Source organism: Electrona antarctica, assembly GCF_951216825.1.
Source record: "Electrona antarctica genome assembly, chromosome: 14".
NCBI classification, from domain to species: Eukaryota; Metazoa; Chordata; class Actinopteri; order Myctophiformes; family Myctophidae; genus Electrona; species Electrona antarctica.
The window spans coordinates 38,399,494-38,425,989 of NC_136795.1; the positions used below are offsets into that span (position 1 = coordinate 38,399,494).

Below are 26,496 nucleotides of genomic sequence, written 5' to 3' on the forward strand. Positions count from 1 at the left end.
CCCCCACCAGAGTTGCACCACTCACATCAAACAGGTGTGATTTTAATTTGTATCCCATGGTTTTGTAACCCATTTCTTCACCCAGTGTCAATTATCTAATCCTGGGCGCTACACGCCCTCTGCCAACCTGGGGAGAGCAACAGACTGACCTCATGCTTCCTTCAATGCATGAGCATCCAAGCCGCTTCTTTTCACCTGACAGGGGGGAGTTTCCCCAGTTGGACGTAGTGCGTGGAAGATACAAGTTATTCCAACCAGTTCCTTTCCCCTCCATCAGGCGCCCCGGCTGGCCAGGGGGACAGGGGGAGGCAGTTTACGGACCAGGACTACTGCATGTTTTTTGTGAGGGTACCTACTACCTACAATAGGGGACACGGGGAGAACATGCAAACTCCACACAGAAAGGCAGCGGTGACATTTCTCATTAGTTGTCATGTGATGAGCCTACATTGAAAAGTTTGGGTTCACAATTAAACCACTTCCACCCTTTTATATGACCACCGGCACCATATGGGCCCCTACATTCACTCAGACTCTGAGACCTACATTCACTCAGACTCTGAGACCTACATTCACTCAGACTCTGAGGAGGCCTACATTCACTCAGACTCTGAGATCTACATTCACTCAGACTCTGAGGAGGCCTACATTCACTCAGACTCTGAGGACGCCTACATTCACTCAGACTCTGAGATCTACATTCACTCAGACTCTGAGGAGGCCTACATTCACTCAGACTCTGAGACCTACATTCACTCAGACTCTGAGGAGGCCTACATTCACTCAGACTCTGAGTCCTACATTCACTCAGACTCTGAGACCTACATTCACTCAGACTCTGAGACCTACATTCACTCAGACTCTGAGACCTACATTCACTCAGACTCTGAGGACTACATTCACTCAGACTCTGAGGACTACATTCACTCAGACTCTGAGACCTACATTCACTCAGACTCTGAGGACTACATTCACTCAGACTCTGAGACCTACATTCACTCAGACTCTGAGGACTACATTCACTCAGACTCTGAGGACTACATTCACTCAGACTCTGAGGACTACATTCACTCAGACTCTGAGGGCTACATTCACTCAGACTCTGAGACCTACATTCACTCAGACTCTGAGACCTACATTCACTCAGACTCTGAGACCTACATTCACTCAGACACTGAGGACTACATTCACTCAGACTCTGAGACCTACATTCACTCAGACTCTGAGACCTACATTCACTCAGACACTGAGGACTACATTCACTTAGACTCTGAGACCTACATTCACTCAGACTCAGGCCTACATTCACTCAGACTCTGAGGCCTACATTCACTCAGACTCTGAGGCCTACATTCACTCAGACTCTGAGGACTACATTCACTCAGACTCTGAGGCCTACAATCACTCAGACTCTGAGACCTACATTCACTCAGACACTGAGGACTACATTCACTCAGACTCAGGCCTACATTCACTCAGACTTAGGCCTACATTCACTCAGACTCTGATACCTACATTCACTCAGACTCAGGCCTAAATTCACTCAGACTCTGAGGACTACATTCACTTAGACTCTGAGACCTACATTCACTCAGACTCAGGCCTACATTCACTCAGACTCAGGCCTACATTCACTCAGACTCTGAGGCCTACATTCACTCAGACTCTGATACCTACATTCACTCAGACTCAGGCCTAAATTCACTCAGACTCTGAGGACTACATTCACTTAGACTCTGAGACCTACATTCACTCAGACTCAGGCTTACATTCACTCAGACTCAGGCCTACATTCACTCAGACTCTGAGGCCTACATTCACTCAGACTCTGATACCTACATTCACTCAGACTCAGGCCTAAATTCACTCAGACTCAGGCCTACATTCACTCAGACTCTGAGGCCTACATTCACACAGACTCTGAGGCCTACATTCACTCAGACTCAGGCCTAAATTCACTCAGACTCAGGCCTACATTCACTCAGACTCTGAGGCCTACATTCACTCAGACTCTGAGCCCTACATTCACTCAGACTCTGAGGCCTACATTCACTCATACTCAGGCCTACATTCACTCAGACTCAGGCCTACATTCACTCAGACTCTGAGTCCTACATTCACTCAGACTCTGAGTCCTACATTCACTCAGACTCTGAGGCCTACCTACATTCACTCAGACTCTGAGGCCTACATTCACTCAGGCACCACTGAGTAAAGAAGCCCCCTCAGCATTGTTGTTCATGCTTGCCAACCCATCAGAAAGAGAGGAGGGGGGATGTGACTTCTTAAGGCTATGGTCCGATCAGAGCTAGAGACAGATGTATACTTTTGTATACAGTTCATAGCTACTGACATACATTCTTTGTTAGTAGATTAGTTAGTTATTCGTGTTTTTGTCTGAATCCCACTCTGTTTATAGCATAATCAAACCACCATCCGTGATGGATGGAGATGGAGCAACAGGAACTACAATGCCAGATTAATCAACATCCATTTACAGAATTAAATTTAAGAAGTGTTTAAAAGTCAGAGGACGTTTTCAGTCATTTATTGAAGACGGCTGTTTATTTTCTGGTTTAATAATACTACTGCAATACAAAACATACTTGTTTAATTTAGGCCTAATGTGAAGTTTACTAGGGGAAAGGAATCACAAATGAATCTTTTCGGATTTATGTTGAGTATAACTTGCCATTATATTCTGCTCAAGAGTGGTCCACAAAAGTTCTGCAGGCCAAGTCTTTAATTTACCACTCAAGGGTATAATGGTTATTTGCCGCCCCCTGCTGGTAGACACACGTTGAGACACTGCAGGGTGCATTAAAATTCAGCAATGTAGAATGCACTGCAGTGGCTATATTATGTAGGGTGTAGACCTAGACCTACTGCAAAAAGTAGGAGTATTTGAACCAGTGCTCCATCAGTTCCACTTAATAACAGTGGTGGAAAGTAACTAACTAAATTTACTGTACTTTTTAAGGTATAATTGTAGTGTACTTGAGCAAAATCCAATTACCAATACTTCTACTTCACTACATCTCAGAGACAAATATTGTAATAATAATAGTAAATACTTTTACTTTTAACAAATTAGTTCTATATCGCTATATTTAGACTTTTACTTACTTACGAAAAAACACGTATTTTTTCCAGACGTCACTTCCGGCCCGTTTGTGAACTTCCGCGCGTCGCGCGCATGCACAGGCCTCTTTACACCTCGGCAGGCGAAGATGGCGGACGCACAAGTACGTTCAAGAAAACGGCGTGGCCACATTTACTCGTTATTTTAACGTCCTTCCCAGACAGTTAGACTGCAGAATGTCTCTTTTATATCATTACTTGTTCCTTATGTGCAACACGGAGGGATTTGTAGACACGGCGATGCTTTCTAAAGCTTAAAAAGTATTAAATCATCCCTTCTTCGTGCCCGTCCGCGGCTCCGCGTGCAGTCCAGAGATGGAGGAAATTAGCCACAATGCTAAGCTAAAGCTATTTTAGCTTCAGCTTGCCACCGGTAGTCTAGCAATGCAGGATTTGGGAATCGATTGTTGACTTTCATTCTCAGTTACGTTATTACACATCGACCCCCAAATAATTGTCTCTGTGATTTTGGTAATTTGACGTGTTGTAAATGGTGCTTCCACATCTCTCGTGATGGCTAATGTAACCACAAAGATGCTAGTGAACGTTTTATTATATTGAGTGACCCTTAATATGTGAATGATATTTGGGTAATGTCTTAATTCCTGTTTGATTAGCCGAAGTGGAACATTTTACCAAAATTACGTAAACAAACGTTTCGCGTGGAGTTACCAATCTATTGATTTGTTGCCTTCCTGAGCACCCTTTTACTGCATGTACTAGAGTCCTTTTCTAACCAAGAGCACTCCGTTTGCCCTTGGCAGATTTTCCAGTTATTTACAAATAGCCAGAAGCCAATGTAAAATGTGTGACAAACTTCCTCAGTATAATTTAATTTAGAAACTTGGGTAGGGAAATCCTCTTATCCAAACAAAGGCAGGTGATGTGACAGATGGACAGACATGCCTTTTAGGTTAAAGTATTCCATGATTTATTTTCAACAGCTTTTCCTACAATGGTGATATTAGTGAAGGAGCTTTGTTTCACTGCAGATGATGTATTCTCACGATGGTCTTCCAAGCCCACAAGGCTTTGACGATGCTGCCAAATGGCAACACTGATGCAGCTCACTTTGTTTAAGAACATGCATGATCAATATAAATCTATTGGCCTAACATTTCTTGTGTCATTCCACAGACCGAGAGGGCTTACCAGAAGCAGCCCACAATCTTCCAGAACAAGAAGCGTGTTCTGGCCACTGAAGGTGCGAAGGAGGCAAAGGAAAAGCTCCCTCGCTACCATAAGAATGTTGGGCTTGGCTTCAAGACCCCAAGAGAGGTAATGTCAAGTTATGAAATACAAGAAGAGTAGTATTGATTGATTAGATGTGGTGTTAGATTATCATTTTATGTAGTATATGTACTTCAAATTTGCAAATGATGTTTATATCACGATGGTCTTCCAAGCCCGTCGGGTTATGACGACACTGCCTATTGGCGTAGCTGATGCAATCATTTTGAACTTTTATCCTGAATTTACTGTTGTAATTATGTATAAAGGGCTAAAGGAAAGTATCTTCTGTATTCTCACCAGGCTATTGAAGGCACTTACATTGACAAGAAATGCCCTTTCACTGGAAACGTCTCCATCCGTGGACGTATCCTCTCTGGTGAGTCACAACTTTGGGATCTATGTGCTTGTGCTATGAGATTGTCTTCCAAGACATTTTGGTTCAGACAACTGCCTATACTAGGAAACACTGATGTAGACCTGCCTTGAGCATTGATCCACGTTGGATTAATAGTCTCTGAATCGACAATTTTTTTGTTAATATCTTCATGGCTTTAGCTTCTGCAGTTGTATTAACGTTCTTTCCCCTGTTATCTGTTCACAGGTGTGGTGACCAAAATGAAGATGCAGAGGACCATTGTTATCCGACGTGATTACCTGCATTACATTCGCAAATACAACCGCTTTGAGAAGAGGCACAAGAACATGTCTGTTCACCTGTCACCTGCCTTCAGGTACAAGGCATCTCCTACACTACCTTTTTAGTTCCACTTTCTGCAATAAATGAACATGGAAACTATATGCGCTTGTTTCCAGAAGTGGAAAAGTTGAGCAGAAATCTTTTTATTACATTAGTAGCTTGTATTGGAATGTCTGTCCAAAACACTTTGTTGAGGTCCCCCAACCAATCTAAAAAAGAATGACAATGTAATTATAGGTAATTAGATGATACTAGTTCAGATTTATATTGATATGAAGTTGTTCCAGATGGTTATTGGGGCCAGCCAGCCAAGCAATATGTAACTTGTCTCCCCGAACTGCTTGCTTTCCAGCAACTAGTTATTTTAGTGTAGGTGCTTTGTTTTGCTGCAAATGATGTATTTCTCACGATGGTCTTCCAAGTCTGCAAGACTATGACGACACTGCCTAATGGCAATACTGATGCAACTTGTTCTGAACATGAGCGAGCAGTTCGGATGAAATTTACATATGGAAGTTTTAATATCGTGTTGTCTGCTCTGCTTCTCCCACTACAGAGACGTCACAGTTGGAGACATCGTAATCGTCGGAGAGTGCCGTCCCCTCAGCAAGACGGTGCGGTTCAACGTGCTCAAAGTAACAAAGGCAGCTGGAGCCAAGAAGCAATTCCAGAAGTTCTAAGATGTTCCTTTTAGCTGACTTTTGTCAAAAATAAAAATGTTCTGTAAATTTTGTAGTCCATGTCTGTCTTCACTCAGCCCAGCAGCATATACACAAAGTATGCGATTTGGCACTTTTGTCAATTTTATACCAACATTATCAACACAAATTTGATTGAATAGTAGCGGTACAATTACAATTTTAAAGGGACGACACAAAATCCTGTCCTACATTTGCCCCAAATTACAGCATTTGTCAGCGTCTTTTGTCATGTAGGGACAACCGATTTGGAGATAAGACTTGCATTTTTCATTGTGTGTAAAATGTACTTTGAGGTTATGCATAAATGGGATTCTCAGTGTTATTAGGCATTAGGTAAATATTTACATGTACAGGGTTAATACAGCTGGCAGTTGACCCAATTATTTAGGAACCGATTGCATCCCATAGTTTAAATATGGACTTTTCCCCCCTCCATTGATAAAAATTGTATTGCGATGTATAACCCATAATATGGGAGACATTTATTGCATGCTTTATATTAACTTGTATATAGTATATCCCTGGGGTGTTACGCTGAGACCTATTTGTGTAATATTTTTAAATGTTGCTCTGCAAAGAGGCTTTGATATACTATGCTGTATCTATCTAGGCTAAAACGCCTGCTCTGTTTACCAGGCTGGGTTTAATAATGGGTAGGCTACTCCATGGCAGTGGTTGTCAACCTTTACACTTCAAGGACAACTGGTTCCATTTCACCTCAGGCTTTCCAGTTTACTGTCGTGGAAAAAGTACTCAATTAAAATTAGACTCAAATAAAAGTCTGGAGTGAAAGACTTACTACAAAAGTATTGGTATAAAAAGTAAAAAAAACTAAAGTACTTAAGTCATTATGCATAATGCCCCATTTCAAGTTTTCTAAATGTTTACAAATCTTGAAATGAAATATACAAAGTAATTAGTTAAATTTAATTAAGTAATTTAAAATTAATGTACAGTATACATGAGAGTAAAAGACAATATTTGTCACTGAGATGTAGAGGAGTAAAAAACACCTAAAATGTGTGCTTTATGTAGTTACTTTCCAACACTGACAGCATCTGATTCCCATAAACAAACATTGTGTCACGTGACTTTACGGAAGCGGGCTCCCAATCCCATACATACAAGCACTGCAGTTCAAGATTAGCCTGGCGCGGCCAGACTCATAGCGAGGGTTCACTGATGTTTCCTCCCCGCATATGAGTCTGGACTCGGGCTCATTGGCAGAGTGTATGCGGAAGCTGGAGGCAAGGCAACTACTTACGCCCACTTTTCAAGCTGCCTATGGCCGAAGTCCAGACTCATATACGGGGAAGAATCTTCAGTGAATCCCCGTTATGAGGCTGGCCAAGCCAGGCTAGTTCAAGATGGCATCATCAGCGGGAGGACATGATTCAGGTGGCTAGTGCTACTTTATTTATACACTTTAAATGTACACATCATTACGGAGACACTGACGTGAACGACAATATTAACAAAAAACGAATTGTCACTTGTACTAGTAGCGTGTTTTTGAGGTTACATCTTGTTAATTATCACTGTCATCAGCTTAACTGGCTAGGCTAGCTTAAATGGCTATACACGTAAGGCTTCGTACACACCTTTCGGACACACAGATCTGTCCGACCGACCACTGATTACATTTTTATGATTTGATGCCTCCATGTCCCACAATGCTTTGCGCGATTTGGGCGGTGCTACATACGCGGAAATAGATGCACATAATGTTCAGTGTAGTTTTCTTGACTGCAGCAGCAGCTAGCGGTAGTTTGTCGAGGCCGTTTTTCACACTCAAAGTTCACTTAGAAGGTCCGGATCAAGGACCAAATATTTGCATTTTGATTTTGGTCCGTTTGGTGTTCACACTGGACTTTGTAAAGCGTACCAAATATGTAAACAAATGACACGTGGACATGTTAAGCGAACCAAATAGTGAAAAAAAGAAAAGAGGTCATTTTGCGACGGAGGGAAAAATAACATGAGGGGGTGCGGGAAATCACTGTCTACAATTTTTGGGTGCAACCTTCAGTCACACAGAGAGAAGAACAGCAACATGAATCATGATTGCAGCAACAACTTGAAATTGCATTAATTCTTAATAATTATTTTATTAGCCAAATAAGACAACAGAGGAGCAGGTGTTTGAACAATAATGTGCTTGCTGCTGGTGCATACAATTCACCGGAGACGTATAGCCTACAACAAAGTATCCCCGAATCCCGATAAAAAGGACTTTTCTTCCATGTGTGCACCTTAACCTGATTCGATATAGGCCTATGTTATTTCTGCGCATCAAATCGACGGGCATTTCCATGTCATCTTATGGTTTAAACTTGAAGCCGTGCTGGTCAGTTAAGCTTCAAGTCAGAACAGCTCCGCTGCAGTTGAGTTGACCTATATCACGTCTTTTGCTATAGTGATGTAATCATTTAATCATTTAGGACCACCTGTGTAGCTTATTTAACATTTGCTCCATTGGCTCTTTATGCGTGCGGCCGTGCGCTAGAGCGAGACAGGATGATTTTAAATATTTCTCTGTCTGCGTCTCTCCCATAGTCATAGAGCTATAAAATATATCGGGTCTCTCCCCCCACATGTGCGCGCGTCATAACTTTGCGTGGTGGCGGTGGCGCATGCTTAAAATAAACAGATCTACAAGCTTACATCGTGTACCATACCGTAAGTACCATTCGTGTCGATAACTTGTACATCTGTTATATTTGCGCATGTGAACCTCGTACGCTGCCATTACATTTCTACTCTAGGCTACTCATAGACATATATGCGTCTACTATTAAAATCAATAGCGATCCCCGTAAAAATGACATGCTTTTAGAACTAATTATTAATGCAGCCTCACAACTGCCGAGGCCCGACGGCTATTTTGGCTATCGTCCTGTATTTCTGTATATAGAATAGAACTTAGTGCCAGACTGGACTCACTCACTGGAGACAGCCGTGCGCAACTTGGACTCTCCAAGTTACGCACGGCCGTAGCCAAAAGAAGACATACAAACAAGCGATATAATAGTCTGTGTCACGTAACTCAGAAGACTACAGCCTAAACCCCACCCAGTGCTGTCAAGAACGGAAGTTCTCTCCTATTAGTTGGCGGTTAAAAACCACCCTTCTGTCCGATCTGAAGTCCCACCCTGTTCGTTGGCTGTTTTGACTACAAGGTGTCCGATGTGTTTGTTGTGCCCTCCGCCCCCACATCGGACAGGTTTGTCCGATCAAACGACGTGACTCCCATTGAAAATGAATTGGAGCAGCAATCAAATAGCAATCAGGCATCGCACACGGACCAAACATTTGTTCTTTAGGTGTGTACGCAGCCTTAGAGAAACGACAACTGATTGATTGATTGAAGAATTTATTAACAGTTTGCAGAATTACAGTACATTTCAAGCACAAACTCAATACAAAGGCTGTTAACTGAGTGGACGACCCAATTAAGCATTACACTTGTTTCCAATAGGGTCCACCATGTTCAAATCATCAAAACATTTAGAGACGTACAAATAGACACTTCTATAGACAGAACAGGAATTCATCATAAAGGAGGTAAAAAGGGAAAAGAAATATATACAGTGAGGGGAAAAAGGGGGGGGCGGGGGGGGGGGGGGATTCAGATTTTACGGGGGCCAGTTTCGAATTGCAGCCATCCGTAGGTGCCCTTTGAGAGCGGTTTTGAAGGAGTCAAGGGATTCGCATGTCTTAATGACAGTTGGTAGGGCGTTCCACATTTTGGTGGCATAGGAGCAAAAAGAATTTAGTCCCTTGTTTGTGCCGAATCTGGGTTGTACATGGTTCGTTGCACTCCCTCTGGTGTTGTGGGTGTGGACTTCGTTAACATTAAGGAAGTATCTAGACAGGTACATGGGTATCTTGGTGGTGTATCGAATCTTGTGGACCAGACCCATTGCAAGATGCTGTACTCTGTCGTCGACCCTAAGCCATTCCAGCCTGTCGAAGTGGGCAGGGGTTAGGTGGGTTCGGGGGGCTAGATCAAGTAGGAGCCTGACCAGTTTGTTTTGGGAAGTCTGGAGCCTGATTTTAAGGGCCTTTGAGGTGCTGTGGTACCAGGAGGTGCATGCATAGTCAAAGAAACCCTGTACAAGGGCTCCTGTTAAGGTCTTCAAGGTGTTTTTGTTGACCAGTGAGGAGATCCTGTAGAGGAATCTTGTTCTATGGTTGACCTTTTTGATTACGTTGGTGGCCATTTTATCACCGGAAAGATTAGCCTCCAGGATGGAACCTAGGTAGGTAATTTCATCTTTACGTGTGATAACATTGTCACCCACTCTAACCAAGAAGCCATTTGCCTTGCTGAGATTACTAATAGAGCCAAAGAGAATGGATTCAGTTTTTCCCAGGTGTAAAGATAGTTTGTTATCAGCGAGCCAGGTGCAGATTCTACCGAGTTCAGAGCTGAGGGCATTTTCAACCTGCAGTTTGTCCCTGTCCGAGACCAGCAGTGCTGAGTCATCTGCGAACAGGAACAAGTTGCAGTCACAAGCTGAAGTCATGTTGTTTACATATATTAGGAACAGTAGAGGCCCTAGTATGCTTCCTTGTGGAACGCCACAGCTCACTGGGAGGGGGGGGGACAGTGTTCCGTTCACTTCCACCATCTGTTCTCTCCCCTCCAGGTAGGATTGCATCCAGCTCACTGATGTGCTATCGAAACCAATTGCTTTTAGCTTGTTAACCAGTATGGAGTGGTTCACGGTGTCAAAAGCCTTTTGGAGGTCCAGCATGACCATGCCGCAGTATTTGCCAGCGTCCACCTCTTGTTTGATGTGGTCGTTCAAATAGAGAAGGCATGTGTCAGTGGAGTGGGATGTTCTGAAGCCAGATTGGAACTCGTACAATAATTTATTAGTGGCAAGATACTTTTCAACCTGTTCATAGACTATTTTTTCCATCACTTTCGAGATGGAACTAAGAATAGAAATAGGGCGGTAGTTGCCGGGGTCTAATTTACTCCCTTTCTTGTGCAAGGGGGTTACTTTGGCCAGTTTGAAATCTTGGGGGACCTGTCCCTGTTTGATGGAGAGGTTTACTATGTGGGTGATGATTGGAGCTATAGAGATGGCTGAGTCTCTGAGAAATTTGGAGGGAATGTTGTCATGGCCTGTGGCCTTGTGGGGTTGGAGGGCACTCAGTTTCTTAATTACCTCATCAGTTGTTACCATAACTAGTTTAAAATCGTCTTTACAAACACCTAGGTTTCTGTAGAAGGTTGTAATGTGCTCTACACCAAAGAGCCCAGAGTGGGAGGGCAGTTTGTTAACCAGAGTTGTTGCTATGTTTGTAAAGAAGATATTCAAGTAGTTGGCCACATCAAGGTTGTCAGTGATGAGAGTGTTGTCCGATTTGATGTTTATGTTTGAAAATCTGGTTTTTAGTTTCTGACCATAGCTTAGTTGATTGTTTAGTAGCTTCCAGAGCTCATGAGGATTGTTTTTGTTTTCCTGAGCTTTATCATTAATGAAGTTACTTTTAGCTGATTTGGTCATGGCAGTTACATTGTTTCGTAGCTTGATTCGTTGGGTATTTAGGTTGTTCAAACGAGCTTGGCGAACACTGTCGAAGCGCTTGGCTAGCTTTGACTTGCATTTTAGAAATTCAGAGCATTTTTTGTCTCTGGCTTTCATTGCAGCCAGTATGTCCGACTTCATCCATGGTTCCGAGCGGGTTTTGCCCCTGGTGGTTCTCAAAGGAGCCATGTTGTTCAGTACTGATGTAAATTTGGTTTTGAAGCCAAGCCAAGCTTCTTCGACAAGTGTGCTTTTAAGCTCATCGGACCAATCCAGACTCTCCAATACTTGGTTAAAAACCTCACTAGAGTAGGTTTTGAGGTCCCTTGATATGACTGTTTTGTGGCAGCCGGTCTTAAGTTTTTGTATTTTGCGGGTACAGAATATCATAAAATGATCACTAAGCCCACATACAATAACCCCTTTCTTGGAGATTCTGGATTTGTCCGAGGACAGAATGAGATCAATGACCGTTTGAGTAGAATCACACAGTGCACACACTCTAGTGGGTTGGGTAATTAGCTGACTGACACTATGTAGATCACAGAACTTACTGAATGACTTAAACACAGGTGCTTCCTTACGTTGCATGTCTGTATTGTAGTCGCCAATCAGGATTTTCTCTACACATTCCTCCTCAGCTAAGCACCCCTCAAGTATATCATAGAACCCATGTTGGTCAGGCGGTCTGTAGACGGTGCCCACTAATACTGATTTAGCCTTTTTGAAAATTAATTCAACCCACACAGTTTCAATTTCATCATGCTGTAAGTCAGTACGAGTAACATATTCAGTGTCTTTGTGAATATACATACACACGCCACCACCATGCCTGTTTCTGTCGTTTCTGATCAAAGAATAGTTCTCTATTTCAACTTCTGGGTCTTTGGTTGACTCATCAAGTTTAGTTTCAGAGAAGCTAATGATGTTCGCCTTACCGCATTGAAACATATGCCTGATTTCAGCCATTTTGGGTCCAAGGCTGTTGACGTTCAGGTGAAAGATATGAAGTCCGTTGGCTCTGACTATGGTGCTTATTTCCTCCGTGGTGAAGTAGGGGAGCGGAGGGCCATTGTTGATGTCTGTAGAAGCCGCGGGTTGCCGTGGGGGGAGGGTGGGGGGTGCGTGGGGGTCGTCGTGGGGTGGCGGGAGTGGGGGATGGGGTCCCTCGTCCAGGTTTGTTGAGGGCTCTGGTGGGGTTGATTGAGCCATGGTGTCAACTGGAGAAATAGCAGGTAAAGTATCACGGTGTGGCCGATTGGGTCCGTCTCCAGCCGCGTTGTCCCCCGTGGTTGGATGTGGAGACTCTTCACGCCTGTAGATGGTGGTGTTGTCCGTGTCTTGTGCCTCGACTGCCGCCGATGTTAGATCACTCCTCCTGCTGTTGCCTGGGACGCGCTCGGGTCTTGCGAATATAGTATCCACAACCGGGACGTCAGCGTGTATATTCAGCATGGGTGTGCAGGTTGGCTGGTGGTGAGGAAGGATGCCAGCGGTGTTGTTGTTGTTGGTCGTCGCCTGGCTGGTCGACATTGGTGTTGGTGTGTCGACGGTGATTCCTTTGTTCTCCACCGCTACTTGTCCACTCCGGAGCAGTCTTGCCATTTGTCGCGTGTTCACGGGACCAGGGTTACTTTCGATGTCGCCAGACAGTAACAAAATAATGAGAAAGAAAGATCTCTTCCCTTTGCTAATCTGGAGCTTGTTTCTTCGGGCTAGTAGGGACTGAATAGCTCCTAAGCCGTATCCAGGCCGCTTTCCATTGTTCACGTTGATTTCGTCACTGAACAGGTAAAAGTCGCTGTGGGAATCAGGTTGAAAATCCCCTTTGACGGTTTTGTTTTTCTCCATTTCACCTCGATGTAATCCCCTTGGTATATTAAGATAGGAATCCGTACACCATAGGAGGAGAAAGAGAAAATGTGGAAGAAACCGTGACTTTGAGTCAGAAGACGCGCACGAGCGAGAGAAAACACGTCTTGCCATGGTGAGAGCGGAACTGTTTACATCGAGCTGTGTAAAGTTAGCCTGAGAGATGGCGTGTCTGAGTAAGAACCAAACAGACAACAGTGACGAATCATCGTGTTAGTATTACTGTTTGAAGGTTACGTTCATCTGTTTGTTATCTAATATCTAGCTTGTTAGCCAGAATACTGGACAACTCACCCCGGTGAGTTGTCTTCACTTTCTGACATGTCGGGGTGAGTTGTCTGTACTTTCCGCTGGGGCGAGTTGGGCGAGAAAGTACGGACAGCTCACCCCGAAAGTCCAGACAACTCACCCCGGTGAGTTGTCTTCACTTTCTGACATTGCGGGGTGAGTTGTCTGTACTTTCCGTGGCACCCATTACAGTAGGCCTAATGCAATTTCGGATCTAACTATCGGTTCCTACAGACGTGCGCAGTCACGGCTAATTATTTATTTATTTAACAGTAAAATCCAGTGAAACACTTGTAAGTTAGGAGTAGAGCGTCTCTCTTTCTCTCACTCTCTATGCAGCATTGAGGGGGGGGGGGTCGTTTGTGGATAATGTTTGCGCTTCAAAGGCAGAGTCTCACGGCTGTACAAAGTTGCTAATTAGACTGCACTCCCAACGGACGCATGATCAATCAATCACAGTTCTAATAGGCCTACTTATACTGACTGAATTACATCTGAATAGCAAAGCAATATTGACCCCCCCCCCCCAACAACGATGATGATATGGCTACTGCTAGTTATACATTAGCATGTGAGAAATTACAAGTGACCTTATATAACCATTCAGCCATCTGGAGTAACCAAATTAGGAGGGGTTCAGTTCACATTTTTAAAACACACACACACACACACACACACACACACACACTTTAATTCAGGAAGATAAGGTTGAATGAATCTAGATTATATTAAGGATAAATGGGATAAATCATTCAGATTATACAAGGAAATGAGTGGAATCAGAGGTTTGAAGACATTTTCAACACAATAATGTTTGTATTTGTAAGGTTTATTAAATGTATGAATTTGACCTTGACATACTTAAAGGGGAATAGCACTCATTTTCGACATTTTACTGTCATAAATATATTTACATCTGTAGCCTATATTGTGATTGTGCTATCATGCCTTGACTTAATTATACTTATATATTATTGTAGAAATTGTTGTTGTTGTTGTTGTAAAGTTCTGAAAATAGACTACTTCAATATCCAATAGGAACTATGTCACCATTAGTTCAGTAAAGTATATAAAAGAGCTCAAAGGCTACATATTCAGTCAGACAACTCACCCCGAAAGTGAAGACAACTCACCCCGAAAGTGGCCGAAAGTGAAGACATCTCACCCCCGAAACACTGTTTCTGGACTGTGGTTGATGTGTGTGTTGTGTTGCAGTGGGTTAGGGTTCCATCTGGACTGTGGTTGATGTGTGTGTTGTGTTGCAGTGGGTTAGGGTTCCATCTGGACTGTGGTTGATGTGTGTGTTGTGTTGCAGTGGGTTAGGGTTCCATCTGGACTGTGGTTGATGTGTGTGTTGTGTTGCAGTGGGTTAGGGTTCCATCTGGACTGTGGTTGATGTGTGTGTTGTGTTGCAGTGGGTTAGGGTTCCATCTGGACTGTGGTTGATGTGTGTGTTGTGTTGCAGTGGGTTAGGGTTCCATCTGGACTGTGGTTGATGTGTGTGTTGTGTTGCAGTGGGTTAGGGTTCCATCTGGACTGTGGTTGATGTGTGTGTTGTGTTGCAGTGGGTTAGGGTTCCATCTGGACTGTGGTTGATGTGTGTGTTGTGTTGCAGTGGGTTAGGGTTCCATCTGGACTGTGGTTGATGTGTGTGTTGTGTTGCAGTGGGCGCAGAGACCACAGATGAAGTCGTCTCTCTACCAGTGATGAAGAGGAGAAGCAGTAGGTCTCCACCTCCAGATTGTGAGTATTATGAGAGTACAGCAATGCAGTAAAGGTCTGAGTGAGGCCTTAGTAAAACTGACCTGAGTAGCAACTATACTTGGTACGCTCTTTTTTTACACTATAATAATAATAATAATAATGGATTTTATTTATAATGCACTTTACATTCCTCAGAATCTCAAAGTGCTACAGTAGGCATAATATATGAAACAATAGGTAAAAGCAGAAAAAAAATAAAAAATAAAAAGAACATTACATGATTAAAAGCAGGAAACAAAAAAACAACAGTTAATGAACACGAGGTCAGGGAATAAAATCAGTGGGTTTGGGGGAAGGCCTTATTAAAAAGGTAGGTCTTTAGTCCTCTCTTGAAGCAGTCGATTGACTGTGGCACTCTCAAGTGTACGGGGAGAGCATTCCACAGTTCAGGGGCAGCTGTGCAGAAGGCCCTGTCACCCATGGTGCGCAGGTTGGCCGTGACGGGGTTGAGGCAGTATGTGTTTGATGAGCGGAGGGTGCGGGTCGAGGGTTTCAGGGAGACTAATTCTTTGAGGTAGAGGGGGGCGTTTCCGTGGACGCATTGGTGGGTGAGCAGGGATATTTTGTATTGTGTTCGGAACGCGACGGGGAGCCAGTGAAGTGAGCGGAGGATGGGTGTGATGTGTTCTCGTTTGCGCACTCTCATCAGGATCCTAGCAGCGCTGTTTTGGATGTATTGGAGCCTTTGAAGGCTCTTGCTAGGGATCCTGATGAGAAGTGCATTACAGTAGTCCAGCCTGGAGGAGACGAAGGCGTGGACGAGTCTCTCTGAGTCAGCTAGCGTGAGTGTTGGTCGGAGTTTTGAGATGTTTCTGAGGTGGAAAAAAGAAGTTTTGCAGATATGTCTGATGTGGGGCTCGAAGTTGAGGTGAGGGTCCATTTTTACTCCCAGGTTGGTGACAACCGGTGAGAGGGGGAGGTCCTGTCCAGAGAAGGTGATGGTGGTTATGGGGGAGTTTTGGATCTGGTGTGGTGTGCCTATTTGGATGACTTCAGTTTTGGAGCTGTTTAATTGCAGAAAGTTGCGACTCATCCACGCCTTGATCTCCTCCAGGCAGGTGGTGAGGGTGGATAGGGGTGGTGGTGGTGATGGTGAGGATTGTGATGGGGCGGTGGTGTTGGTTTTGAGATATAGTTGTGTGTCATCAGCATAACAGTGGAATGATATTCCATGTCTGTTGATGATATGGCCGAGGGGTAGTAGGTAGAGTGTGAAAAGGGTGGGGCCGAGGACAGAACCCTGGGGGACACCGCAAGTGACGGGCTGGGTGTGGGATTTGGAACCTCCCAGGGAGACGTATTCAGTTCGGTCGGAAAGGTAGAATATGAACCAATTTAGTGCTGTGTTGTTGAGGCCGATGGTGGAGTGGAGGCGGTTGATTAAAATGTTGTGGTCGACAGTGTCAAATGCGGCCGTGAGGTCCAGAAGGATGAGTAGGGAGGGGGAGCCAGCGTCAGCCGCCATCAGGAGGTCGTTTGTGACCCTAACCAGGGCGGTTTCCGTGCTGTGGGCGGAACGGAAGCCAGATTGAAATTTTTCGCTGAGGTGGTTGAGGTTGAGATGGTGTTGGAGCTGTGCGGCTACTACTTTCTCCAATATTTTGGACAGGAAAGGGAGGTTGGAGATGGGTCTGTAGTTTGCAAGTATGTCTGGGTCCAGGGAGGGTTTTTTGAGGAGAGGAGTGAGAATGGCAGTCTTTAAAGAGGGAGGAATGTGGCCAGCCTGGAGGGAGTGATTGATGATGCTAGTGATCAGGGGACTTATGGCATGGATGTTGGATTTGAGTAGGGGGGTGGGGAGGGGGTCCAGGGCACAGGAGGAGGGCTTCATCCCTCTAACAATGTCCTCGACCTCCAGCTGTGTGGTGCTGGTGAAGCAGGACAGGGGGTGAAGGATCGCAGACTGTGGGGTGGCGTTTGGGACAGCTGGCGTGGTGGGGCTGGAGAGGAGGGAGCGGATGTTGTCTACTTTGGTTTTGAAAAAGTTGAGGTAGGTGTTGCATTGTTCAACTGTGGTGTCGCTGCGTTTGGAGTTTTGTGGTTTCAGAAAATGGTTGATGGTGGAGAATAGTGTTTTGGAATTTCCTGGGTTGTCATTTATGATGTTTGAGTAGAACTGTGATTGTGCTTCCCTGAGGGACCTTGAGTAGGCTTTCTGGTGCTGTCTGTAGGCTAGGCGGTGGACAGTTAGCCCAGTGGCTGTGAGTCGCCGTTCCAGGACGTGGCCGGCTGCCTTCATTTTTCTCAGCTCTCCAGTGAACCAGGGGGCTGAGCGTGAGAAGATGACTGTTCGTGTTTTGACAGGGGCGTGGAGGTCTAGGAGGTTTTGCAGGTTGGTGTTGTAGAAGTCCACTGCTTCTCCAGCAGAGGGGAGGGTTGTGGAAGAGAGGTGTATGAGGTCGGAGGTCATGGTGTCTTGGTTTATGTTATTGAAGTTTCTGAAACTGATTTGGCGTTTGGGCTTGGCGTGGGAGGGGGGGAAGGGCAGTTCCATGGAGACAACCTTATGGTCAGATACACCCAGGGAATAGACAGTGAGGTTATTTATGGGGGCGGAGTCAGTGATGACCAGGTCGAGCGTATGGCCTTTTTTGTGTGTGGAGGTATTGACTACACCAAAGATAGCCGATCTTCAAGCTCACAATGCGTCGCAACACGACACGTTGTGAACTTGTAGATCGACTATTTTTGGCAAACGTTCCATTCAGAATAGGGATGCTGGGGTTCAAGTTGTAAGCTGACATTTAATCACTTCACACATTTGGGGCTCTATCTTGTAGAGCCGACCTTTAAGTAAAGTGTTACCTGGTAGTTATAATGTACAGTTCCACTGAGTTTATAATGCATTATGACCAGCACTTATAAATTATATGATTATACGTTACAATACTTTATAAACCTTGTTATAAGTTGTTATGCATAATTACAAGTGTTGTAACGCCTTATAAGTGCATTATAATACACTCAACCTTAATATAATATGTATCTCCAAGTACATAATTAATCACTTAAATTAGAATGTTGAAAATAGAATGCTGAATCATTATGATATATGAAGCAAGGTCTTATTTTGTATAATAAACAAAATATAGTCGATTAATTTAAACCATTCCATTATTGCATTCGATATTTCAGGTTCCTTAACAATTTGCTAATTATTAGTCATCTTTCTGTTTGTGAATGATCAGTTTTCTAACTATTCCAACCATGTGTTTTCTCTTTTCATGACTGATGAATGTGAACGTGAACTAGTCGGGCGTGAGTATCAAATCAATTCTACTTCATGGCCTCCAATGTGTTTTCAGATTTACATCAGGTTTTCTCCATAGCAGAATACAAACTGAAGGAGTCTAAAACAATGAAACCCTCTAGTCCATACTTAGTGAAACAGACCTGAGTTAACTCTGTACTTGGACCACTTTTTCCCTCTACCCCAAATCTCTTCGTTAAAAAATAGCAGGTCTACAAACTCACAGCGCTTTGTGAGCTTGTAGATCTGTCATTTTTGGTAAATGTTCCCACTGAATGTGGATTTCTGCGTTCAAGTGTTAAATCTTATTCTCGCTATTGCTTGAGATTTTAAAGTCTAACGTTTATTTAAATGGATTGTTTGTGTACTTTGCATAGATAACCACAAATCCCACAGGTAATTCTTAACCCATTCTGGACGGGAACCCCTTTTGGTGTTTTAAGCATTATGTTATACTTTAGCTATTGAAAAATAGCAGATATACAAGCTCATCCCACAATTTATTACGTTCATGAGCTTCCCAAGTATACATTATTTATACATTATGCATTATTATTTATGTAAAATGTAAATGAGTTCAACAACTATTACAGTATTGGACTCTATCATAGTGATACTACTCTATAACAGTGACTGATAGTCAGTCTCATATCAATGAGCAGCTCCAGTCATCAGTGGTGGAAAGTAACCAAGTACATTTACTTAAGTACTGTACTTAAGTACAATTTTGAGATATTTGTACTTTACTTGAGTATTTGCAATTTCCAATACCTTTACTTCTACTGCCCTACTGTACATCTCAGAGGCAAATATTGTACTTTTGCTCCACTAGAATTATTTGAAAGCTTTAGTTACTAGTTACTTTGTAGATTTTGATTATTATTACAAATCATACAGTAACCACTTCATATATACATTTCGGCCATTTAAAAATAGCTGATGTACACACTGTGGTTGATGTGTGTGTTGTGTTGCAGTGGGTTAGGGTTCCATCTGGACTGTGGTTGATGTGTGTGTTGTGTTGCAGTGGGTTAGGGTTCCATCTGGACTGTGGTTGATGTGTGTGTTGTGTTGCAGTGGGTTAGGGTTCCATCTGGACTGTGGTTGATGTGTGTGTTGTGTTGCAGTTGGCGCAGAGACCACAGATGAAGTCGTCTCTCTACCAGTGATGAAGAGGAGAAGCAGTAGGTCTCCACCTCCAAATTGTGAGTATTATGAGAGTACAGCAATGCAGTAAAGGTCTGAGTGAGGCCTTAGTAAAACTGACCTGAGTAGCAACTATACTTGGTACGCTCTTTTTTACACTATAATAATAATAATAATAATGGATTTTATTTATAATGCACTTTACATTCCTCAGAATCTCAAAGTGCTACAGTAGGCATAATATATGAAACAATAGGTAAAAGCAGAAAAAAAGAAAGAAAAAAAAGAACATTACATGATTAAAAGCAGGAAACAAAAAAACAACAGTTAATGAACACGAGGTCAGGGAATAAAATCAGTGGGTTTGGGGGAAGGCCTTATTAAAAAGGTAGGTCTTTAGTCCTCTCTTGAAGCAGTCGATTGACTGTGGCACTCTCAAGTGTACGGGGAGAGCATTCCACAGTTCAGGGGCAGCTGTGCAGAAGGCCCTGTCACCCATGGTGCGCAGGTTGGCCGTGACGGGGTTGAGGCAGTATGTGTTTGATGAGCGGAGGGTGCGGGTCGAGGGTTTCAGGGAGACTAATTCTTTGAGGTAGAGGGGGGCGTTTCCGTGGACGCATTGGTGGGTGAGCAGGGATATTTTGTATTGTGTTCGGAACGCGACGGGGAGCCAGTGAAGTGAGCGGAGGATGGGTGTGATGTGTTCTCGTTTGCGCACTCTCATCAGGATCCTAGCAGCGCTGTTTTGGATGTATTGGAGCCTTTGAAGGCTCTTGCTAGGGATCCTGATGAGAAGTGCATTACAATAGTCCAGCCTGGAGGAGACGAAGGCGTGGACGAGTCTCTCTGAGTCAGCTAGCGTGAGTGTTGGTCGGAGTTTTGAGATGTTTCTGAGGTGGAAAAAAGAAGTTTTGCAGATATGTCTGATGTGGGGCTCGAAGTTGAGGTGAGGGTCCATTTTTACTCCCAGGTTGGTGACAACCGGTGAGAGGGGGAGGTCCTGTCCAGAGAAGGTGATGGTGGTTATGGGGGAGTTTTGGATCTGGTGTGGTGTGCCTATTTGGATGACTTCAGTTTTGGAGCTGTTTAACTGCAGAAAGTTGCGACTCATCCACGCCTTGATCTCCTCCAGGCAGGTGGTGAGGGCGGATAGGGGTGGTGGTGGTGATGGTGAGGATTGTGATGGGGCGGTGGTGTTGGTTTTGAGATATAGTTGTGTGTCATCAGCATAACAGTGGAATGATATTCCATGTCTGTTGATGATATGGCCGAGGGGTAGTAGGTAGAGTGTGAAAAGGGTGGGGCCGAGGACAGAACCCTGGGGGACACCGCAAGTGACGGGCTGGGTGTGGGATTTGGAACCTCCCAGGGAGACGTATTCAGTTCGGTCGGAAAGGTAGAATATGAACCAATTTAGTGCTGTGTTTTTGATGCCGATGGTGGAGTGGAGGCGGTTGATTAAAATGTTGTGGTCGACGGTGTCAAATGCGGCCGTGAGGTCCAGAAGGATGAGTAGGGAGGGGGAGCCAGCGTCAGCCGCCATCAGGAGGTCGTTTGTGACCCTAACCAGGGCGGTTTCCGTGCTGTGGGCGGAACGGAAGCCAGATTGAATTTTTTCGCTGAGGTGGTTGAGGTTGAGATGGTGTTGGAGCTGTGCGGCTACTACTTTCTCCAATATTTTGGACAGGAAAGGGAGGTTGGAGATGGGTCTGTAGTTTGCAAGTATGTCTGGGTCCAGGGAGGGTTTTTTGAGGAGAGGAGTGAGAATGGCAGTCTTTAAAGAGGGAGGAATGTGGCCAGCCTGGAGGGAGTGATTGATGATGCTAGTGATCAGGGGACTTATGGCATGGATGTTGGATTTGAGTAGGGGGGTGGGGAGGGGGTCCAGGGCACAGGAGGAGGGCTTCATCCCTCTAACAATGTCCTCGACCTCCAGCTGTGTGGTGCTGGTGAAGCAGGACAGGGGGTGAAGGATCGCAGACTGTGGGGTGGCGTTTGGGACAGCTGGCGTGGTGGGGCTGGAGAGGAGGGAGCGGATGTTGTCTACTTTGGTTTTGAAAAAGTTGAGGTAGGTGTTGCATTGTTCAACTGTGGTGTCGCTGCGTTTGGAGTTTTGTGGTTTCAGAAAATGGTTGATGGTGGAGAATAGTGTTTTGGAATTTCCTGGGTTGTCATTTATGATGTTTAAGTAGAACTGTGATTGTGCTTCCCTGAGGGACCTTGAGTAGGCTTTCTGGTGCTGTCTGTAGGCTAGGCGGTGGACAGTTAGCCCAGTGGCTGTGAGTCGCCGTTCCAGGACGCGGCCGGCTGCCTTCATTTTTCTCAGCTCTCCAGTGAACCAGGGGGCTGAGCGTGAGAAGATGACTGTTCGTGTTTTGACAGGGGCGTGGAGGTCTAGGAGGTTTTGCAGGTTGGTGTTGTAGAAGTCCACTGCTTCTCCAGCAGAGGGGAGGGTTGTGGCAGAGAGGTGTATGAGGTCGGAGGTCATGGTGTCTTGGTTTATGTTATTGAAGTTTCTGAAACTGATTTGGCGTTTGGGCTTGGCGTGGGAGGGGGGGAAGGGCAGTTCCATGGAGACAACCTTATGGTCAGATACACCCAGGGAATAGACAGTGAGGTTATTTATGGGGGCGGAGTCAGTGATGACCAGGTCGAGCGTATGGCCTTTTTTGTGTGTGGAGGTATTGACTACACCAAAGATAGCCGATCTTCAAGCTCACAATGCGTCGCAACACGACACGTTGTGAACTTGTAGATCGACTATTTTTGGCAAACGTTCCATTCAGAATAGGGATGCTGGGGTTCAAGTTGTAAGCTGACATTTAATCACTTCACACATTTGGGGCTCTATCTTGTAGAGCCGACCTTTAAGTAAAGTGTTACCTGGTAGTTATAATGTACAGTTCCACTGAGTTTATAATGCATTATGACCAGCACTTATAAATTATATGATTATACGTTACAATACTTTATAAACCTTGTTATAAGTTGTTATGCATAATTACAAGTGTTGTAACGCCTTATAAGTGCATTATAATACACTCAACCTTAATATAATATGTATCTCCAAGTACATAATTAATCACTTAAATTAGAATGTTGAAAATAGAATGCTGAATCATTATGATATATGAAGCAAGGTCTTATTTTGTATAATAAACTAAATATAGTCGATTAATTTAAACCATTCCATTATTGCATTCGATATTTCAGGTTCCTTAACAATTTGCTAATTATTAGTCATCTTTCTGTTTGTGAATGATCAGTTTTCTAACTATTCCAACCATGTGTTTTCTCTTTTCATGACTGATGAATGTGAACGTGAACTAGTCGGGCGTGAGTATCAAATCAATTCTACTTCATGGCCTCCAATGTATTTTCAGATTTACATCAGGTTTTCTCCATAGCAGAATACAAACTGAAGGAGTCTAAAACAATGAAACCCTCTAGTCTATACTTAGTGAAACAGACCTGAGTTAACTCTGTACTTGGACCACTTTTTCCCTCTACCCCAAATCTCTTCGTTAAAAAATAGCAGGTCTACAAACTCACAGCGCTTTGTGAGCTTGTAGATCTGTCATTTTTGGTAAATGTTCCCACTGAATGTGGATTTCTGCGTTCAAGTGTTAAATCTTATTCTCGCTATTGCTTGAGATTTTAAAGTCTAACGTTTATTTAAATGGATTGTTTGTGTACTTTGCATAGATAACCACAAATCCCACAGGTAATTCTTAACCCATTCTGGACGGGAACCCCTTTTGGTGTTTTAAGCATTATGTTATACTTTAGCTATTGAAAAATAGCAGATATACAAGCTCATCCCACAATTTATTACGTTCATGAGCTTCCCAAGTATACATTATTTATACATTATGCATTATTATTTATGTAAAATGTAAATGAGTTCAACAACTATTACAGTATTGGACTCTATCATAGTGATACTACTCTATAACAGTGACTGATAGTCAGTCTCATATCAATGAGCAGCTCCAGTCATCAGTGGTGGAAAGTAACCAAGTACATTTACTTAAGTACTGTACTTAAGTACAATTTTGAGATATTTGTACTTTACTTGAGTATTTGCAATTTCCAATACCTTTACTTCTACTGCCCTACTGTACATCTCAGAGGCAAATATTGTACTTTTGCTCCACTAGAATTATTTGAAAGCTTTAGTTACTAGTTACTTTGTAGATTTTGATTATTATTACAAATCATACAGTAACCACTTCATATATACATTTCGGCCATTTAAAAATAGCTGATGTACACACTGTGGTTGATGTGTGTGTTGTGTTGCAGTGGGTTAGGGTTCCATCTGGACTGTGGTTGATGTGTGTGTTGTGTTGCAGTGGGTTATGGGTTCCATCTGGACTGTGGTTGATGTGTGTGTTGTGTTGCAGTGGGTTAGGGTTCCATCTGGACTGTGGTTGATGTGTGTGTTGTGTTGCAGTGGGCGCAGAGACCACAGATGAAGTCGTCTCTCTACCAGTGATGAAGAGGAGAAGCAGTAGGTCTCCACCTCCAAATTGTGAGTATTATGAGAGTACAGCAATGCAGTAAAGGTCTGAGTGAGGCCTTAGTAAAACTGACCTGAGTAGCAACTATACTTGGTACGCGCTTTTTTACACTATAATAATAATAATAATAATAATGGATTTTATTTATAATGCACTTTACATTCCTCAGAATCTCAAAGTGCTACAGTAGGCATAATATATGAAACAATAGGTAAAAGCAGAAAAAAAGAAAGAAAAAAAAGAACATTACATGATTAAAAGCAGGAAACAAAAAAACAACAGTTAATGAACACGAGGTCAGGGAATAAAATCAGTGGGTTTGGGGGAAGGCCTTATTAAAAAGGTAGGTCTTTAGTCCTCTCTTGAAGCAGTCGATTGACTGTGGCACTCTCAAGTGTACGGGGAGAGCATTCCACAGTTCAGGGGCAGCTGTGCAGAAGGCCCTGTCACCCATGGTGCGCAGGTTGGCCGTGACGGGGTTGAGGCAGTATGTGTTTGATGAGCGGAGGGTGCGGGTCGAGGGTTTCAGGGAGACTAATTCTTTGAGGTAGAGGGGGGCGTTTCCGTGGACGCATTGGTGGGTGAGCAGGGATATTTTGTATTGTGTTCGGAACGCGACGGGGAGCCAGTGAAGTGAGCGGAGGATGGGTGTGATGTGTTCTCGTTTGCGCACTCTCATCAGGATCCTAGCAGCGCTGTTTTGGATGTATTGGAGCCTTTGAAGGCTCTTGCTAGGGATCCTGATGAGAAGTGCATTACAATAGTCCAGCCTGGAGGAGACGAAGGCGTGGACGAGTCTCTCTGAGTCAGCTAGCGTGAGTGTTGGTCGGAGTTTTGAGATGTTTCTGAGGTGGAAAAAAGAAGTTTTGCAGATATGTCTGATGTGGGGCTCGAAGTTGAGGTGAGGGTCCATTTTTACTCCCAGGTTGGTGACAACCGGTGAGAGGGGGAGGTCCTGTCCAGAGAAGGTGATGGTGGTTATGGGGGAGTTTTGGATCTGGTGTGGTGTGCCTATTTGGATGACTTCAGTTTTGGAGCTGTTTAACACTTTGATTGCTGCAAGATCTCAACAGGCCTATTTGGATGTTGCTGCCGTTTAACATTGCACAAAGGCCTTGTTCGGGGGCCCACAGTAAAATGTTCTCTTATAGCGAGAATCACACGCCTACATCAAAAGAAAGCTGAACTTGTCCACTTCAATTAAAAAAATACATTTTGATTTTACCATGTTCCATTCTGGAGATATTGACCTTTTTGCAACACCTGCATTTGCCTGGAAGTGGTTATCTTGAACAGCGAGCAGAGTTATGGATGGTTTAAAGTCAGAGACATTGACAGGCAGATATAAAATTGAACCCAATAAATATCCTATACATCCTATACACCGAATGAAAGCCCTGAATGTGTACTTTTACGAGGAAAACAGTAAACATTGATCCCATCTACAGTTAGACAGTAATTGGTTATTGAATGCAGCTTGTGCCCACCAGATAACTTCAGAGAAGACATGGACGTGAACTCCTCAATATTCACAAAATAAGGCCTATAGCGACATATAAATACTATATACCGTATGAAACAGAAGACTCTCTGCTTTCATAAGGAAAAAAATTGTACTGTAATAATAAAAAAATCACACCCCTGTGAAGTGAGCAGTGCAACTCTACTTCTCTACTTATTCACTACAGCTCGCTATATACGGACTGAGGCAGAAAGTCATGTAAACCTTTTATTTACAGTTTGGTCTGTAAACTTCTACTGTAATAATAAAAATCACACCCCTGTGAAGTGAGCGTTGCAACTGTTCTGTACTTATTCACTACAGCTCGCTATATACGGACTGAGACAGAAAGTCATGTAAACCTTTTATTTACAGTTTGGTCTGTAAACTTCTACTGTAATAATAAAAATCACACCCCTGTGAAGTGAGCGGTGCAACTGTTCTTTATAGTTGCGCGGTGCAACTGTAGAGAACAGTTGCACCGCTCACTTCACAGGGGTGTGATTTTTATTATTACAGTAGAAGTTTACAGACCAAACTGTAAATAAAAGGTTTACATGACTTTCTGTCTCAGTCCGTATATAGCGAGCTGTAGTGAATAAGTACAGAACAGTTGCAACGCTCACTTCACAGGGGTGTGATTTTTATTATTACAGTAGAAGTTTACAGACCAAACTGTAAATAAAAGGTTTACATGACTTTCTGCCTCAGTCCGTATATAGCGAGCTGTAGTGAATAAGTAGAGTTGCACTGCTCACTTCACAGGGGTGTGATTTTTTTATTATTACAGTACAATTTTTTTCCTTATGAAAGCAGAGAGTCTTCTGTTTCATACGG

General features: G+C 43.6%; 2 protein-coding genes across 3 annotated transcripts in view; both read left to right on the forward strand.

Moving 5' to 3' along the window:
* The first annotated feature begins 3,169 nt into the window (after positions 1-3,169).
* On the forward strand, positions 3,170-5,799 carry rps11 (ribosomal protein S11). The gene is made up of 5 exons (XM_079519450.1): positions 3,170-3,245; positions 4,279-4,419; positions 4,675-4,750; positions 4,976-5,105; positions 5,628-5,799. The coding sequence occupies exons 1-5, from the start codon at positions 3,231-3,233 to the stop codon at positions 5,749-5,751; spliced, it is 486 nt and encodes a 161-aa protein (XP_079375576.1). The 5' UTR covers positions 3,170-3,230; the 3' UTR covers positions 5,752-5,799.
* A 1,186-nt stretch (positions 5,800-6,985) lies between these two features.
* Positions 6,986-26,496, forward strand: part of LOC306936664 (apoptosis regulator BAX-like) — a 43,282-nt gene continuing 23,771 nt past the window's right edge. The window contains exons 1-4 of one of the 2 annotated variants that reach the window (XM_079520253.1): positions 6,986-7,170; positions 15,141-15,233; positions 19,626-19,709; positions 24,101-24,184. In XM_079520253.1, the coding sequence (XP_079376379.1) occupies positions 7,140-7,170; positions 15,141-15,233; positions 19,626-19,709; positions 24,101-24,184 (292 nt within the window). In that variant the 5' untranslated portion in view covers positions 6,986-7,139. Of the gene's footprint in view, positions 7,171-15,140; positions 15,234-19,625; positions 19,710-24,091; positions 24,185-26,496 lie in introns of both variants that reach the window. The other variant, XM_079520254.1, reaches the window with a different exon arrangement.

What these genes read in the sequence shown, in the direction of transcription:
- rps11 (XM_079519450.1), top strand. An exon ending in CCGTGGACGTATCCTCTCTG is followed by an intron (nt 4,751 to 4,975) that starts GTGAGTCACAAC and finishes ATCTGTTCACAG; the next exon opens with GTGTGGTGACCAAAATGAAG. An exon ending in CACCTGTCACCTGCCTTCAG is followed by an intron (nt 5,106 to 5,627) that starts GTACAAGGCATC and finishes CTCCCACTACAG; the next exon opens with AGACGTCACAGTTGGAGACA.